General features: G+C 35.4%; 1 protein-coding gene across 3 annotated transcripts in view; it reads left to right on the forward strand.

Moving 5' to 3' along the window:
* WNK3 (WNK lysine deficient protein kinase 3) overlaps positions 1 to 19,361 on the forward strand; it is a 155,809-nt gene that overhangs the window by 12,999 nt on the left and 123,449 nt on the right. For 2 of the 3 annotated variants that reach the window (XM_027609129.2, XM_027609130.2), the window contains one exon: positions 6,602 to 7,254. In XM_027609129.2, the coding sequence (XP_027464930.1) occupies positions 6,718 to 7,254 (537 nt within the window). In that variant the 5' untranslated portion in view covers positions 6,602 to 6,717. Of the gene's footprint in view, positions 1 to 1,163; positions 1,239 to 6,601; positions 7,255 to 19,361 lie in introns of all 3 variants that reach the window. The other variant, XM_027609128.2, reaches the window with a different exon arrangement.

Here is a 19,361-nt window from a genome sequence, read left to right on the forward strand (position 1 = left end):
TTGAGCCATTGATTAACAAAATACTAATTTTTATGCTGAATTTCTCATGGATAGAACCATAATAAGCTATGGGGGAATATTTTTTCAAACTTTTCACTCAAATGCCCCACGATTATATATCAAACAGGCTAAAGGAATAGATATAGGGTACACATTTGTCACATTTGTGAGATTTTTCCCTCTAATTTCAATCTCTATGGAAGTGCTTTTGCAGTTATCTTTATACATATTCCTAGATTGTTACCATTTTATGAAGGAAAAAATGGTCATGCAAAGGTTACGATATATAGCTGTTGAAGTTAGTAAGAGGCTTCAGTTTTGAGGCCTGATTTTTGTGGACTATTTCACTGAGGTATGTTTCTGCATTGCTGAATGTAGAAGAGATATTTCCTGGTCACTGAAGCAATGCCAACATGGTTTATTACTGGAAAGCTTTAAAAGAATGCATTATGTACTTATCAGCCTTTCTAAGTGAGTCTACTGAAAATCATTTAATGTTTTTTAGAGTATTGTTGAATAGTGCTTTAATATAGCGCTGCCCCTAGGGGTTATTAAGATGTAGAAAATAAAAGCTTCTATTTATTATTATATTGTGCCAGGCACCATGCTAAGTAGTTTATATGTATATTTTCATATCAGTCCTGTGAGATTTCACGAAAGAAATCAAGAATGAATGAGGTAAAGTAATTGGCCCCAAATCTCCTTTGAGGAATGAGAGGCAGAACCAAGATTTGATTCCCACTCCAAACCCTGTGTTCTGAACCTCTGTTTTATGGACAAGAAGCTAATGGATCCATGATGGAAAGGCCTTAGATAGTCTATGCTTAGTGAAGTTCTTGGCCTAGTTTTAAAAATTTGGTTTTCATTATTTATTGATGTCAGGTCTTTTCAGAACAGTGATTCTCAACCCTGGAGGCCAGGCTGAAGATAAAGAGAATGGACAAAATTGGGGGGAGGAGGAGGGGAAGATAGAGAATATAATTTTAAAAAGGCATACTTGACATTATGGCTTTGATTTTAGTCAAAATGTTTTAAGATTCTTAAGAGAGACATCATATTTTATTGAGATATAATTTATATACCATAAAATTCACTAATATAAATGTAAATGATTTTTAGTAAATTTATAGAATTGTGTAATCTTGATTTCAATCTCATTTTAGAACATTGCTGTCACCCCCAAAAGATCCCTTGTGCCAGTTTGCAGTCAGTCCTGTTCTTATATACTTCAGCTCCAGGTGACTACTAATCTATTTTCTGTTTCTATAGATTTACATATTCTAGACTTTTCATATAAATGGAACTGTATAGCATGTTGTCTTTTCCTCTGGCTTCTTTCACTTAGCAAAATGTTTTCAAGATTTATCCTTGTTGTAGCATGTATCCATAGCTCATTCCTTTGCATTGCCAAATAGTATTCTATTGCATGGATATAACACATTTTGTTTATCCATCAGTTGACAGACATTTGGATTGTTTCCACCTTTGGCAATTGTGAATAATGTTGCTGTGGATACTTGTGTACAAGTTTTGTGTGGACATATGTTTTTATTTCTCTTGGGAAGATGGTGTCATATAATAACTCAGTGCTTAATTTGTTGAGGAACTGCTAGGCTGTGTTCTGAAGCAACTGCACCATTCTACATCCCCACCAGCAATGTATAAGGGGTCCATTTTTCCACATCCTTACCAACACTTGTTACTGTCTGTCTTTTTTGTCATAGCCATCTTCATGGGTATGAAGTAATATTTCACTGTGGTTTTGAGTTGCATTTCTCTAAAGAGTAATATGTAACATCTTTTCATGTGTTTATTGGCTGTTTGTATATCTTATTTAGAGAATGTTCAGATCTTGAGCCCATTGGATTATTTATCTTTCATTATTGAGTTGTAAGAATTTCTTATATAGGGATGCCTGGGTGACTCAGTCAGTTAAGTGTCTGCCTTCGGCTCAGGTCATGATCCCAGTGCCCTGGGATGGAGCCCCACATCGGGCTCCCTGCTCGGCGGGGAGCCTTCTTCTCCCTCTGCCTACTGCTCCTCCTGCTTGTGCTTGCTCACTTGCTCTCTCTCTCTGGGTCCCTTTGACAAATAAAATCTTAAAAAAAAAAGAATTCCTTATATATTCTGACTACCAGTCCCTTATCAGATATATGATTCGCACATATTTTCGGTCAGTCTTTTTGCTTTTCACCTTCTTGATGGCATCCTTTGAGGCACAAAAGTTTTAAATTTTGATGAGGTCCATCTTCTCAATTTCTTTTTTATCACTTGTATTTTTGTTACTGTATCTGAGAAATCATTGCTTAACCCAAAGTCACTTAAGATTCACTTCAATGTTTTTTTCTAAGAGCTTTATAGTTTTAGCTCTTACATTAGGTCTATGATCCACTTTGAGTTCATTTTTTTGTATGGCGTGAGGTAGGAGTCCAACTTTACTCTTTTCTTTGTGGATATATCCAACTGTCCCAGCACCTTTTGTTGAAAGACTGTTCTTTTCCCATTCAGTGGTCTTGGCCTCTTTTTTGAAAATCAGTTGACCATAAATGTTCAGGTTTACTTCTAGACTCTCAATTCTATTCCATTGATCTACAATTGACCCTTGAACAATGTGAGGGTTGGGGGCACCAACCCCGGTGCAGTTGAAAATCTGCATATAACTTTTGACTCTCTAAAAACTTAGTAATAGGGCGCCTGGGTGGCTCAGTTGGTTGGGCGACTGCCTTCGGCTCAGGTCATGATCCTGGAGTCCCAGGATCAAGTCCCGCGTCGGGCTCCCTGCTCGGCGGGGAGTCTGCTTCTCCCTCTGACTCTCTCCCCTCTATCTCTCATTCTCTCTCTCTCAAATAAATAAATAAAATCTAAAAAAAAATTAAAAAAAAATAAATAAAAACTTAGTAATAATAGTGTACCAAAGCTTTACCAATAACATAAACAACACATATTGTGTATGTTATATATATGTATTATATACTGTATTCTTACAATAAAGTAAGCTATGGAAAAAATGTTATTAAGAAAATCAAAAGAAGAGAAAGCAAATTCACAGTACTGTACTGTAAAATATCCATGTATAAGTGGACCTGCACAGTTCAAACCCATGTTATTCAAGGGTCAATTATATATATTTATCGTTATTCTGTTGTTCATTTCTAATTTAATTCTTTTGTGGTAGGAGAGCGTAGTTTGTTTGATTTCAATTTTAAATTTATTGAGATTTATTGTATATGATTTGCTCTGGAGATTTTTGCATGTATGCTTGAAAAGAATGTTTATTTTGCTTTTATTAGGAGTGTTCTATAGATGGCAGTTAGGTCAAGTTGGTTGGTTGTATTGGCCAAGTTTTCCAGATTCTTTTTGCTTTTCTGTCTAGTTTTTCTCTCCATCACTGAGAATGGGGTATTAAAATATTCTACTGTTATTATTGTTTATTTCTTTCCAGTTTTCTCATATTTACCAATGTCCCTCTTTGTCTCTAGGAACATATTTGTCTTGGGTTTTTTTTTTAGAATTTAGAAGACTGGGGGAACACTCATTTCCCCATTCCTCTTAATTGTCTCTTCTTATCCTTATAGTTTGGGAAACCAGGTGATCAAATATGTTAGAATTATTATACTAGAGCAACACTACTATTTTTATATTAGGATTCTGAGTAAGATTTATATTTTTCTTTTTTTTTTAAGAGTTTATTTATTTGTCAGAGAGAGAGAACACAAGCACAAGTAGGGGGAGGGGCAGGCAGAAGCAGAGGGAGAAGCAGGCTCCCTGCTGAGCAAGGAGCCTGATGCGGGACTTGATCCCAGGACTCTGGGATCATGACCTGAGCCGAAGGCAGGCGCTTAACAACTGAGCCACTCAGGCATCCCAAGATTTAATTTTTAAAAAGAGGTTATGCATTTAAAAATGTTTGAAGGTTTTTTCCAACTTAAATTCTCTTATTTTATCTATTTTTGTCTGCTTAGAAGTCTTTTTATCTTACATATGGATCTCTGCTCTTGAGGTTTCTGGATAAGTGACCTTTAGTTAAGTGAAGTGAATAATATTATTCTTACTTAAGAATATCACACCTAAAATGTTTACATTTGGGAAATGTGAGTGAAGGGTATACTGGATTCTTTGTATATTCTTGCAGGGTTTTTTTTTTCCAAGTCTAAAATTATGTTAGAATAAGTTAAAGAAAAAATCTCTACCTCAGTGAGGCATTGTTAGATACTTTTTCTCACTTGCAGGCAATACTAGTCTTATTAGATGACTTTTAAAGTGTATTGATTTGGCAGTGTAACCTCACAGAGCACTCTTAGCTTTGGTATTAACACAGTTATTTCCTAGTCTTGCCATCTGATAGGCAAATTTCTGGGAGTTTTTATAGACACTTCTTTTGCCTCACAACCATACTCATTTAGATGGTAAATCTTGCATTTATTATTTGCTTGATATGTCTTGAATCTGTCCCTTTTGCCACAGTTTTCAGTGAAACTCAGCATCTGTTTCCTGGATTGTGGCAGTAGCTCTCTAATTGGTCTCCTTGTTTTACATTGTATGGCATAGAAATCCTCGGTGACTATCTGCCTCTCTGTCCTCATCTACCTGCTTCTAATATGTGAGTAAACTATTCATGGTACCACTCATATGCACTTACTTCGTACTGTTTCATGACTTTGCTTGTGATCTTCTCTTTGCTCGGATCAGCTAATTTTCTTTCTTCAAGACTCAGTTTGGTTATCTTTTCCAGGAAACCTCACTTAGAGTATCTGACTTCAGGTTTTTGCATGTAGATATCCAGTAGCCCCAGCACCATTTGTTGAAAAGACTCTTCTTTATTAAATTTTCTTGGCACCAGCTGGAATTTTGATAGGAATTGTGTTAAATGTGTAGAACAATTTGTGGTGTTTCTCCTTTTTGTTTTAGTTCAGAGTTGGTTTTCTTCAGTTTTTCAAATTTGATATTTCTGTGTATGCTTGGTTTGACATGACAAATTGTATCTTTTGAGGCACATAACATGATAATAGGTATATAGGCCTAACTTTGTGATACATGTTTGTGGTGGGAAGGGAAGAATTTTCTTTTTGGTAGTTTGACCATTTGTGAAAAACTTTCCTTTTCCTTATAGATTCCACATATTTCCACATGTTCATTGTGGAAAGTTTTAGAAAATACAAGAAAACAGAAAGAAAAAAGTTCATAATTCCACCATTCAGAGTTAATATAGTGTGTACATGTGTGTATGGAAGCTTATTGTATATATTTCTTTTTTCATTTAACCATATAACATATAGGGAATGTCTTTTCATCTCACTTAGAAACTGCAGTTTTTTTAAAATATTTTTTTGTTTTTTAGGTAGGCTCCATGCCCAACATGGGGCTTGAACTCATGACCCTGAGATCAAGAGTCACATGTTCTACCAACTGAGCCAGCCAAATGCCCCAAAACTGCAGTGTTTCTTAATGCTGTGTCACATCTTATTTTGATATTTAACTAAACCCCTATTAGGCTTATGTTTAGGGTAGTTTTTCCAAATTTTAAGTGCTATAGTTAAATCTTTGCCCAGATTCTTGACTATTTTCTAAGGCAAGTTCCTATAAGTAGAATTGCTGGTTCAAGAGGATGCATATTTTTAAGTCTTTCTTGCCATTTTTTTTAGTGTAGTGTGTTACTATTTGACAGCAGTTTCTGTTAATATTTGAGGGTAAGCTCACTAACAAGTATTTAGATTATTTGGAATTACCATTAGATATTCATAGCAGCATTATTCACAATAGTTAAAAGGTTAAAAAAAAATCCATTGACCAGATGAATGGAGAAACAAAATGTGGTCTATCCATACAATGGAATATTGTTGAGCCTTAAAAAGGAATAAAATTCTGATACATGCTACAACATGAATGAACTTTAAGCATTACGTGAAGTGAACTAAGCCAGACACAAAAGGACAAATATTGTATCATTCCACTTATATGAAGTACCTAGAATAAGCAAGTTCATAGGAACAGAAAGAACAAAAGAGAGATTACCAGAGGCTGGGGAGATAGGGAGTTTAACGGATATAGAATTTCAGTTTGGAATGATGAAAAAGTTCTGGAAATGGATAGTGGTAGTGATTGTACAACATTGTGAATGTACTTAATGCCACTGAATTGTACGCCGAAAAATGGTTAAATGGTAAATTTGATATTAAGTATATTTTATCACAATTAAAAAATACTACAATTGGATTAATTTCAGAATTTTAGATAAAACCACTCACTGAGAAATTATGTGCTTACTTTACTTATTGTGTGTTACCTTGTAGCTAAGTTCTGGATACTTGTTTTAAATATGATGGATTGATAGATGGTGCTGAGAACTAAGTTCTTAACCAACATTCATGCAATATGAAGATTTATTGGGCTATATATGCCAAGTAGTGTGCTAGGCACTGAGGACTGTGGTGGTAAACAAGATAAGACACAGTCCCTAGAGTCTCCTGGTTGCTAAGATTGAACAGAAAAAGAACAAACTTCTTAATAAGAAAAAAGGGATTAAATAATCAGGTGACTTGTTTTCTCCTTAATGGTTTCCTTTGTGGGGTGATTTTAAAATATCCTTTCCCTCCCCCTTCAGGTTGCTATGGAAACATGACTAAATAAACGGAAGTCCATTCTGATAATTCTGATACCTGAGATGTAACTGGACTAAAGAGTGGAACAGGAAAAATTTTAGTGCCAACCTCAATTACAATGGCTACTGATTCAGGAGAGCCAGCTAGCACAGAAGATTCTGAGAAACCTGATGGAGTTTCACTGGAAGACAGAGCTCCTCAGCTTGCAGCAACTTTGACAGTGGAAGCTAGACTAAAAGAAAAAAATAGTACCTTCTCTGCTTCTGGGGAAACTACAGAAAGGAAGAGATTCTTCCGAAAAAGTGTTGAGATGATGGAAGATGATAAAGTTGCTGCATCTTCCTCCAAAGATGAGAGAATGAAGACCACAACAAATATTCCAAGAGTAGAAAAGCTTCCTACAAATGTGCTAGGAGGTGGACAAGAAGTTAAATACGAACAGTGTTCAAAGGCAACTTCAGAGTCCTCAAAAGATTGTCTCAAGGAGAAAAATGAAAAGGAAATGGAAGAAGAAGCAGAAATGAAGGCCGTAGCTACTTCTCCTAGTGGCAGGTTCCTGAAATTCGACATAGAGCTGGGAAGAGGAGCATTTAAAACAGTATATAAAGGATTGGACACTGAAACATGGGTTGAGGTTGCTTGGTGTGAGCTGCAGGTGGGTATATAATCTTCTTGGTTTTAATAAATTCCAGTTTTAGCAGGCCTCGCCTTCTGAGTGATCCAGGATTAATATATATCATGGGTTAAAATAAAATGAAAGGCTTGTCCCCCAGCTCCCTGAAATTATGCTCTTTTCCTAGATCCTCTTAGGAGCTCATAGTAGCCTTTTTTTCCTCCTGTTGTTTTCCCTCCTGTTTTAAAGGGGGAAAAAATCTATCAATGCTTTCTTTAAGAAAATGCTCTTAATTTATTAACATTGGGAAATCCCCCAAACTCTTGAGGTCTCATTTTGAAAACTTTTAGTAAGTTTTAGTTAGTTGCCTTATTAGTTAATTGATTGTTGTACTAAGTATTTGGGAATGTGATATATCAGGGATATATTTAGTGTGATACCTCCCTTTTCTCTTTTTCTTTCAACAAATTTTTCGGGTTCATATGGTGTTTTTCAGAACAGAAAATGTTATGCTTGATTCTTTGAGGATTTCTCTAATACAAACTTGTCCATGCTTTAAATTTACCTCAAAGAGCATCTCTGGAAGAAATAATCACCAGAACCTACTGAGGTTAGTCAACTGGAATGTGTTTAGAAAGGAGAAATGAAAACAAGAGGAGACTAGTTGAATTTCCTCGATATTTGGTTTCATAATATTTGTGTGGTACTTTTAACTAATGAAGGACTAAATGGGGACAGAACATCATAGAAGGGGTTATAATAAGAATAGTTTCAGATGGATATAGTTCAAATATAAAGAAAACCTTTGTGACCTCAGTCAGCCCATGGGAAATGTCAGTGTTCACATGAGATGCTTAAAATTAAGATTGAATAGAGCAAGTCACTAAGTACAGGTTTTTGTTGTTATTCAGATTCCAGTGGTCTCTGTACATGTGGATGTGTATGTAGGTGCTGTGATTTCACCCATTCTGAATTTGCTCTAGGTTGCCTTTTAGATAGGTTGAAATTTAGTCCAGGTCCCTGCATTTCTAGGGAGCTTTTTGTTGAACAACGTGGTTTTGAAACTTCACTGGCTGTAAGAGTTAGTGTTTGCTTCATATGCGGATTCCAGAGCCTATTGTCAGAGATTCAGATTCAATAAGTCTGGGGTGGGATATAAGACTGCAATTTTAACAAGCTTTCAAAAGTGCTTTGAATGTAGGAAGTCCCTTGGCTCTCTGGAATTCAAGTTACCTGGCAGTCAAGCCATTCTAGTAGTTCTTGAAAGGTGTCTGCATCTGTGGGTTTGCTTGGTTTTCTTTTCACCCCCTTGTTCCCCTTTCAGAATTTTATAAGGTCTGTGTCATAGTAGAAATATTAGGTCATGTGAACAAATAAACTTCAAAATCACCTGAAATTCCACTATTTTGAGGATGCTTTTAAACAGTATATATCTTCTGGACTCTTTTTTTTTTCAAATATGTATATGACTGTTTTTTCCCCACAAAGTGGGATCGTTACTATAAGGTTTTGAAAACCTTTTCTTTTTACTTATCATGAACATCTTTTCATTACCAGTAATTGTGAACTAAATTATTTTTAATAGATACCTTTATAAGTTATTTAAATCAGTCTTCTATTGATGGACATCTAGAATTTTCTCCAGTATTTCACTATTATAAATATGGTTGTGATCAACATTCTTGTATATATAGTGAAAATTATGTACATTTTAATTTCATCTCTGCATTGTGACATTGGTAACACTCGTCTTTTAGCGATACTCCGTCTGTAAATGGGGGAAATCATTTCCATTCACTTGGTAGTAGGATACGTAGTAAAGATATGTCAAGTATTTTGCAAACTGTATACTCTAGCTATGCTCAAGGATGCTTAGGTAAAACTTAAAATATTCTAGTGGTAGGGACCGCTTTGGGGAGTGCCTTCTCTCATTCACCTGTGAAAAGACTGAAAGAGCCCATAAGGTCTTACTACTCAAAGTGTGGTCTCTGGACCAGCAGCATGGACATCAGCTTGTTAAAACTACAGGTTCCTACGTCTCATCCCAGACCTACAAAATCAGAATCTGCTTCTTAATGACATCCGCAGGTGATTTGTATGCACAGTAGTGTTTGAAAAGCCCTGAAAGAAGGGACCACCAATCCAAGAGCTAGCTGAATCAGAGGAGGAATTCCCTTAATACACCAACATGAGCTTTATATTATATCATAGATACGGATTCCTGCTATCTGCTCCAGACTTTCCAAATCAGAATCTCTTAAGAGATGGGCCCCAGGAACTTATTTTTGAAAGTTCCCCAGGTGATTGGACACATAGCCAGATTTGGTAGTATCTCATGTGGAACGAGCATTGTAAATACATAAAATACATTTTAACTTACACCAAGAACAGTTGCAGTTTTCTATTCTGAAAGGAATGTCAGAATTAGTGGACTTAATTTTAGGCATCATTTTCTGCATATTTGGAATTAGGAAAAACTAACTTATGAGTATTATGCAGTTTGTAATGTATAATTTCTCATATTTTTTCACAAAGTCTTCTTCGTTATATAAACAATTTTGTAGAAAAACATCCCAGTCAATAATTTAAATGTTGAAAGTATTCCAAATTATTCTCCAATCTTTGTTTATGAGTGTGTCTGTGTGTATAATATATAAAATTACTATGTCTGTACTTTTGTTATCAATTAGATATGTATTTTCTATTAACATCATTAAAATATTTAAGCTATATTTTATTGCATTCATAACACCTCTTGCTTAAATCTGCTTCCCTGAAATTAGGCAGTTCTTTTTTTAATTTTATTTTTGCATGTTTGATTTAACAGCTTAACAAAAGGCTTTTATACCTTTTTCTCTTGATAGCATTTTCCCCCACTGTGGATATTTGAGCCTTGTGTAACAGTTGTTAAAAGCTCCATATCCATTTGTTTGGAATACATTGACCTTATGGAAGTGCAAAGAACCAGGAGAGATACATTTTACTGCAGATATTTGACTTTGAGGATGTTAAACAAACAAACCCTTTGATGATGTAGGTCAGATTTAGGATTTGGCCGTAAACATTTGCATTTCAAACATCAACAGTTTGTCATATTTTATGGTTTCCATAACTTGATTTATGCATTAGTGGAAGGACTGACCAATTGTTCTTTGTTGCTAAACTATTTGGTAAATTGGTAATATACTGTGAGTGAGGGTTTTCAGTCATAAGTGCTGTTTGGAAGACTGTTTTAGTTCATGATGTTGAAAGACCTGTTCAGATGTTACTGAAAGGCTTGTTTAGTAACGCTTAGAAGGAGTCAGTCACAAAAATTTGCAATATTTTCCTCTTCCACTAACAACTTGAGAATCAACAGCACTCTCCTTTTACACATGGAAACATAACCAGTTTTTGCTTTACTATAATTTGGAAAAAATACTTCCACTAATGCATTTGTCATTTGTTTTCTTGATGGCATTGAGTTTTCATATAATTTTCCAAATGAAGAAACATCATAGATATCTGAAAATTTTTTTGTTATTTGTTTCTAAAATTTATTTGAGTGTTCTTATAATAAGCTTCACTTGTGGGGTCAGATACGTGATTGTGTACTTCTCAGCGTAATTAAATGGGCCTCCTTTTTAATTTTAATTAAAATATTTTTAAAATTTTAATTCCAATGTAGTTAACATACAGTGTAATATTAGTTTCAATATAGTGTGCAGTATAGTGATTCAACACTTCCATACATCACCTGGTGCTCATCAGGACAAGTACACTCCTTAATCCCTATCGCCTATTTAACCCAGTCCCTTACCCACCTCCCCTCTGGTAACCATCAGTTTGTTCTCTATACTTAGTATCTGTTTCTTGGTTTTCCCCTCTCTTTTTTCCCTTTGCTTGTTTGTTTTATTTCTTAAATTCCACATATGAGTGAAATCATATGGTATTTATTTTTCTCTGACTGACTTATTTCACTTAGCATTATACTCTCTAGTTCTTAATGGGCCTCTATCTAACAACTAGACATCTAACAAGTCTAGCTATAGTTTCTGAACTGAACCAAAAATGGCACTGAAAAGAAAGATTTTTTAAAAAAGACACAGTTGACTGTAGCAGGTTGACATGTTGAGTGAGCATTCTAATGCACTTTCATTATAGTAGTGAATATATTCAGAGCAATGCAATGGAAGTAGCAGTCTAAAAATCTATACTTCCACGCCCAAAGCACCTATCACAATTGTGGAGAAACTTCTTTCCATTTTATTTTTATTCATCATCTAAAAGCACTTTGGGCAAGTATATTTTTCAATACCAGCCCTACATTTAATTGTAAAATTAGATAATAATATGAAAACAGCTGAATTTCCAAAAGAAAAATTTTAGAAAAATATATGCTAGAATTTCTGTTTCTGAATAAATATTGTGGTTCAAAGTAATCACTCTGGGATACTTTTGCTCTCAAAATATTTTTGTTATGGCCTTCTTGGAAATGTTTCCAGATTCTGTTTGAGCCACACAAGAAAATGCTTCATTACATATAGGCACACCCAAAATATTGTTACTCAGTTTAATTCCCCTCTCTCTTCATCTGACCTAGCCCTCAAAGTGGAATACTCTCATGGACAAAGAAGATTACATTGAAGGGAGGAGGGATAAAGCTTGCTTAAATATATATGTTCTAGTTTCTTTGTTTAAAAACTAGTCACATAACTTTATCAAGTGTAAACCAAAGGCAGATGTTTTCATAAAATGACAAAGGGTGAGAGTGGCAGGAGACAGACTTGATCTGGGAAATAGCGTTTATTTTCTCAATTCAGAGTTAGTTTTGAACTATCTGTTTGATAGCTAAAAGAACAAATTGATACATCTAGTAGGCTGAATAATTGCACTCTAAAGATGACCATGTCCTAATCCCTGGAATTTATGGATATGTTACCTTACACTGTAAAAAGGACTTTGTAGATGCGATTAAAGATTTTTGTGGTGGGTAGATTATCCTGGATTATCTGGGTGGGCCAAAGGTAATCACAAAGGTCCTTATGAGAGAGGAAGGATAGTCATGGTCTGAAGAAGATCTGATGATGGAAGCAGAGGTTGGAGTGATGTGATTGATGGAAGTGGGCAGTGAGCCAAGGAATATGGGAAAACTTTAAAAGCTAGAAGGAAACAGATTCTTCCCTAGAGCATGCAGAAGGAATGCAGCCTTGCCAAAACCTTCATTTTAGTCTAGTGAGACTCGTTTTGGACTTTGATCTCCTCAAGTAGAAGATAATAAATTTGTGTTGTTTCAAACCACTAAATTTGTGGCAGTTTGTTAAAACAGAAATAGGAAATGAATACAATACACACAGCTGCAATTCATTCATTTGTCCATTCATTCAACAAATAAATATTCAGTTCTATATGTGTTAGAACTGTGCTAAGTGCTAGGGACATAATGGGGAGAAAAAGCAGACACAGGCCCTATTTTCATAAAACTTATAGTAGAGGGAATTTATAGCCAGTAAGAAGGCTTGGAGATTGGAATTAATGAAAAGATCAAAGGGCTGTTAAGTATAGGTTTGTTTGAAGGAAATGGTAGGGTTGGGAGTATCGGGCAACGGGGATACCACTCCTTTACTACTTAGTTTTCTATTTTTAACTTTTTATTTTGAGATAATTTGATACTAACCGAAGAGTTGCAAAGATAGTCTAGAAAGTTCCAGTATGCCCTTCACTCAGTTTCCCCTTATATTGGTATCTTAACCAGAGAACATTTATCAAAACTTAAGAAATTGAAATTAGTGTAATAACTATTGACTAAACTCCAGAACTTCTTTGGGTTTCACCAGTTTTCCTACTGATGTCCTTTTTCAATGTTATGATCCAATTTAGGATCCCACATTGCATTTAGTTGTTACATGCTCTTAGTCTTTTCCAAACTGTGACAAGTCTTCAGTCTTTCTTTCTTTTTCTTTTTCATGATCTTGAACTTTTAAAGAGTACTGCCCAGTTATTTTATAGAATGTCCCTTAATTTGGGTTTGTCATGTTTTCTCATTAGATTTAGGCTATGAATTTTGGGAAGAATACCACAGAAGTGATACACCCTTCTCAGTGCATCATAGCTGGGGGTACATGATGTTTGTTTAGATTACTGGTGATGATAACCTTGATCAGTTGTTTAGGGTGGTGGCTAATAGATTTTTTTCTACTGTAAAATTAGTATTTTTCCCTTTGTAGATTAATAAATATCTTAGGAGTAGATACTTTGAGACTATGCAAGTATCTGTTTCTCCTCAAACTTTGCCCAGTTGTTTTGGCAAACATTGGTGTATCTTGCCTGTAATAAGTATTACTGTTGGTGTTCTAATGGTGATTTTCTATTTCCCACATTTCTTCTACAGTTATTTATTCTTTTTTAAAGATTTTATTTATTTAATTGACACAGAGAGAGAGAGAAACAGACAGCAAGAGAGGGAACACAAGCAGGGGGAGTGGGAGAGAGAGAAGCAGGCTTCCTGCAGAGCAGGGAGCCCGATGTGGGGCTTCATCCCAGGACCCTGGTATCATGACCCAAGCTGAAGGCAGTCGCTTGACCAACTGAGCCACCCAGGCACCCCTCTTCTACAGTTATTAATTGGAATTGCCTCTTAGTTTTTATGTGGTCTCTTCCAAAGTATGACTCTTACGTTTCTGAAAGCCCAAGAATTGGGGAATTTGTGGTTGAGGAACTTTAATATATTTTAAATTATTAATAATGATATCATATACTTTCCATTTATCAAAATTAATGTTAATCATACACTTGTATGAGTACCTGGATAGGTACTTAATTTGAATATTTTATTTAATCTTCACAGTAGTTGTATGAAGTAGAGATGATTAGTTTTCAGATGGTGGAACTGAGGTTTAGATACATTAAGTAATTTGCCCAAAGTGATAGAGCAGGGATTTGTATTCATCAACTATATATTTGAAATATTTACATAGATGATTTAAGAATTTTCCCCTCATTAGTTATTTGAGCAGATCATTTTGTTCTTAATCAATTTAGAACAAACAGTTTCATAAATGGATCCTGTTTAAAATAAAGTTCTTAACATTAAACTCCTAAGGCTCAAGGGATACTTAATAGTGTCATTTAAGGACACTCCCTGGCCTGGGGCCTCTGAGGAATAATTTAATGGCTGGGTTGCCTTGGTTCAATGTCTGGCCTTCATCTTCTGTCAGTGTCCAGAGGTGGTTGGAAATGTTGGGGAGACTAACTCGTGTTCATTCAAAAGCCTAAATCTAGGACACAAATTCATTAATTTAGAATGAGGAATACATTTGGTAGGTCAAATGTTCTAGTTGGTCTGTAGGCTAGATACATGGGACGCTAAATTATAAACAGAAACTGGCTTGGTAAGAATAGAGTCAGAACAAAGGAACTGGAGTTCCTGTGTGTGTTCTTCTGCCAAGACAATAGACCAAGCAAATGAACTGTATGCTCAGGTCCTGCCTAGATGAGGACATCCTCTTTGTTCAACAGTACTGGAAGACAAGTGAACCTGGTTCTGTATTTGGTTCATTACCTTTTCCGTGTGCTATCTTGACTACCATTGATGAGCACTTTTTAGAAAGGTATTGATACTATTGCTGTCTAAAAGCTTTAAAATGCCAATATGACCAGGCTATAACTATTATATGCTGATTTCTTGATTAGTACTTTGGTATTACCACTTACAAATTATCATTACCCTAATGTGTGTTTATTTCATATAGCTTTAGTTCTGGGATGCTATACCGTCTCTCCAAGGAAAGTGGTTTGTGAATGAGGTATCTGCAGTCACTGCTGTGAAGACTGTTTTTGAGAACAGAGCGATGAACTAGAAAGTACTCAGGATTCAGAATATGGCAGACCTGGGTTCCAGTGTTGCCTGTGCCAGTTGGGTATCTTGAGCAAGCTAAGCAGCTTAACATTTTGGAGCCTTAGTTTTTTACTTTTTCAAAAAGAACTATTTCTGATATGCAAAAGAGAATAAAGAACAACATGATGGAAATTGTGTACCTCCTGTTCAGCTTGAGAAATAAAAATGTTGAGGATCAGAGATAATGATTATAAAACGTGGTACATGGTTGAGTGTTTAATAAATGATAGTGATAAAATACTGAGCGGCCTCATATTTATCCAAAATACTCATTGATAGACTGCTTTGTAAGTTAAGTACCATTTTGAAACCTTCATTGTGGTTTTCCTTACTTGAACAAGTTATAATACAGCTTTTATAACATTGTTGATGATTTCTTCCATTCATGTTTGCAGAAACAGAGCCACATAGCCACTGACTTGGTTATGTCGTTCATTGTTGGTGTTTGCATTAAGAGACATAGCTGATAAGGCTATAGTTTACATTTTGGAAATGAAATGCTTCTTTTTTTGTTTTGTTTTGTTTTTGTTTAAATTCCAGTTAGTTAACATACAGTGTGATATTAGTTTCAGGTGTGCAATGTAGTGATTCAACACTTCATATAACACCTGGTGCTCATCACAACAAGAGCACTCCTTAATACCCATCACCTATTTAACCCATCCCCCCACCCACCTCCTCTCTGATAACCATCAGTTTGTTCTCTAGTTTGGAGTCTGTTTCTTGGTTTGCCTTTCTCTTCCCCCCACTTTGATCATTTGTTTTGTTTCTTAAATTCCACATATGAGTGAAATCATATGGTATTTGTCTTTCTCTGACTGACTTATTTCTCTTAGCATAATACTTTCTACCTGCATTCATGTCATTGCAGATGGCAAGATTTCATTCTTTTTTATGGCTGAGTTATATTCCATTGTATATATATTCCATTGGCAGGTTTACTTTCCACTCACTGAATTAGAAGTGGACCTTGAAAGATCTTGGCCATTCCTTTTTGGTGTTTACCTCCAGCAGTACATCTGGGGCAACAGTTGTAATTTTGTAAAGTTGTTTACTCCTAATGCTGACTATTGATTCCTAGGATCAAAGGATAAGATGGAGTAGTTTAGTTTGGCACATGAAAGACTTGTATTCTACTAATTTAATCAGAAGGCATCAAAATTTATTCATTATTCTTTAGAACAGATCTGCTGATCTATCATAAGTGGATGACTTCCAGCTAATTATAGGGACAGTTAGGACTTAATTAGCCATCTTAGATTAGACAGAAAAGCATAAACACTTATTTCCAGGTCTCTTCTAAGTATAGTATTCTTTGCTCTTGTTCTTTAAGTTCCTTAACTCTTTTAGGATTTAAAAAAAAGTTCAGATACAATTGACATATAACATTGTGTAAGTTTAAGGTGTACAGTGTATTGGATTGATACACTTACATATTGCAATATGATTGCTACAGTAGCATTAGCAATTTATCATGTCACATGTTTATCATTTTTTTGTGTTGAAAACAGTTAAGATTTAGTTGCTTAGCAACTTTGAAATTTATAACAGTATTGTTGACTAATCTATGTTGTCTATTAAATCTTCAGAACTTACTTATTTACTAGTTGTATATTTATATCCTTAAACAACATCTCTCAAATTCCCTCCCCCACTCCCTGGTAATCACTGTTCTACACTGTTTTTACAAATTCATTTTTTAGATTCCACATTTATTTATTTATTTTTAAAGATTTTATTTATTTGACAGAGAGAGACTATAAGCAGGGGGAGCGGCAGGGAGAGGGAGAAGCAGACTCCTGCTGAGCAGAGTGTGGGGCTCGATCCCAGGACTCTGGGATCATGACCTGAGCCAAAATCAGATGCTTAACGAACTGAGCCACCCAGGCGCCCCTAGATTCCACATTTAAATGATATCACACAGTGTTTGTATCTCAGAGAGATATCTGCATACCCATGTTCATTGCAGCATTATTCACAGTAGCCAAGATATGGAAATAACCTAGGTGTCTGTCAGCAGATGAATGGATAAAGATGTGAAGCATATATATACACAATGGAATATTATTTTTCCATGAGAAAGAAGGAAACCCTGCCATTTATGACAACATGGATAGACCTTAAAGGCATTATGCTAAGTGAGATAAGTCAGAGAAAGACAAATAATGTATGAGTTCCTTAACTCTTTTTTTAAGATTTTATTTATTTGAGAGAGAGAGAGAGCGAGAGAGCGTGTGCGCACAAGCGGGGTGGGGGGCAGGAGAGAGGGAAAGGGACAAGCAAACTACTTGGGGAGCAAGGACCCTTACGCGGGACTTGATCCCAGGACCCCGAGATCACGACCTAAGCCAAAGTCAGATGCTCAACCAACTGAGCCACCCAGGCACCCCTTTACTCTTTCTTAAAATAATTTTTTGTTGTGACAAAATGTACATAACATTAAAATTTACCATTTTAGGGGCGCTTGGGTGGTTCAGTTGGTTAAGAGTCCAACTCTTGATTTTTCAGCTCAGGCCATGATCTTAGGGTCCTGAGCTTGAGCCCCATGTCAGGGCTGCTTGTCTCTCTCCCTCTCCTCCTCCCCTTACTTGCTCTTTCTCTCTCAAATAAATAATAAATGAAATATTTTAAAAATTTACCATTTTAACCATTTTAAGTGAATAATTCAGTGGCATTATGTATATTCACGTTGTTGTACAGCCATTACCACCTCCCATCTCCAGAACTTTTAATCATCCCAAACTGAAACTCTATACCCATTAATCAATAATTCCCCCTTCCCCACTCTCCCAGCCCCTGGTAACCACTATTCTACTTTTGGCCTCTGTGAATTAGCCTAGCCTATTCTAGGTACCTCATAAAAGTGGAATCACACAATATTTCTCCTTTTGTGTCTGGGTTATTTCACCTAGCATAATGTTTTCAAGTTTCATCCATGTTGTAGCATGTATTAGAATTTCATTCCTTTTTAAGGCTGAATAGTATTTCATTGTATGTATACACCACATTTGTTTTATCCATTTATCCAATGATGTACATTTGTGTTGTTTCTTCTGGCTGTTGTGAATAATGCTGTTATGAACATTGGTGTACAAATATCTGTTTAAGTCCCTGCTTTTAATTCTTTTTGGTATATATCTAGAAGTGGAATTGCTGGATCATTTAATAATTCTATGTTTATTTATTTATTATTACTATTTTTTTTAGTAATTCTATGTTTAATCTTTCAGGAACTGCCATACTGTTTTCCACAGTGGCTGCACCATTTTACATTCCTACCAGCAATGCACAAAAGTTCCAATTTCTTTACATCTTTGCCAAATCTTGTTATTTTCTGTTTTTGTTTTGTTTTGTTTGTTTTTTTAAATAGCCATCCTAATGGATGTGAAGTGCTATCTCATTCTGGTTTTGATTTGCATTTCCCTAGTGACTAGTGATGTTGAGCCTCTTTTCATGTGCTTATTGTCAATTTATATTTCATTCTTTGGAGAAATAAATATTCAAGTCCTTTACCAATTTTTAAACTGGGTTGTTTGTCTTTTTGTTGTTGAGTTGTAGGAGTTCTTTATATGATCTGAGTATTAATCCTTTATCAGATATATGAATTGCAAATATTTTCTCCCATGCTGTGGATTATCTTTACATTTTATTAATAGTGCTTTTGATGTACAAAAGTTTTAAATTTTGAGTAAGTGCAGTTTATTTTTCTTTTGTTAACTCTGTGCTTTGAGATTCCACATGAATTTTAGGATGGGTTTCTTTTTTTAATTTCTGCAGAAAATGTCATTGGGATTTTTTTAAAGATTTTATTTATTTGAGAGAGAGAGCAAGAGAGCAGAGGGAGGGGCAGAGGGAGAAGCAGACTCCTCGCTGAGCAGGGAGTCCGACGCAGGGCTCGATCCCAGAACCCTGAGATCACGACCTGAGCTGAAGGCAGCTGTTTAACTGACTGAGTCATCCAGGCACCCCTCATTGGGAATTTGATAGGGATTGCACTGAATTTGCAGGTCTCCTTTGGCATTGACACTATAACAATATTAAGCCTTCCAGCCATTAAATTCCATTTATTTATGTCTTCTTTAATTTTAGCAATGTTTTGTAGTTTTCAGTGTTAAAGTCTTTTACCTCCTTAATTAAATTTCTTCCTACATATTTTATTCTTTTTGATGCTATTGTAAATGGATTGTTTTCTTAATTTCCTTTTTGGGTTATTAATTTTAGTGTATAGAAACACAACTGGTTTTTGGATGTGATTTTGTATCCTGCAACTTTG

The sequence above is a fragment of the Zalophus californianus genome, chromosome X (genome assembly GCF_009762305.2).
Source record: "Zalophus californianus isolate mZalCal1 chromosome X, mZalCal1.pri.v2, whole genome shotgun sequence".
Taxonomy (NCBI): Eukaryota; Metazoa; Chordata; class Mammalia; order Carnivora; family Otariidae; genus Zalophus; species Zalophus californianus.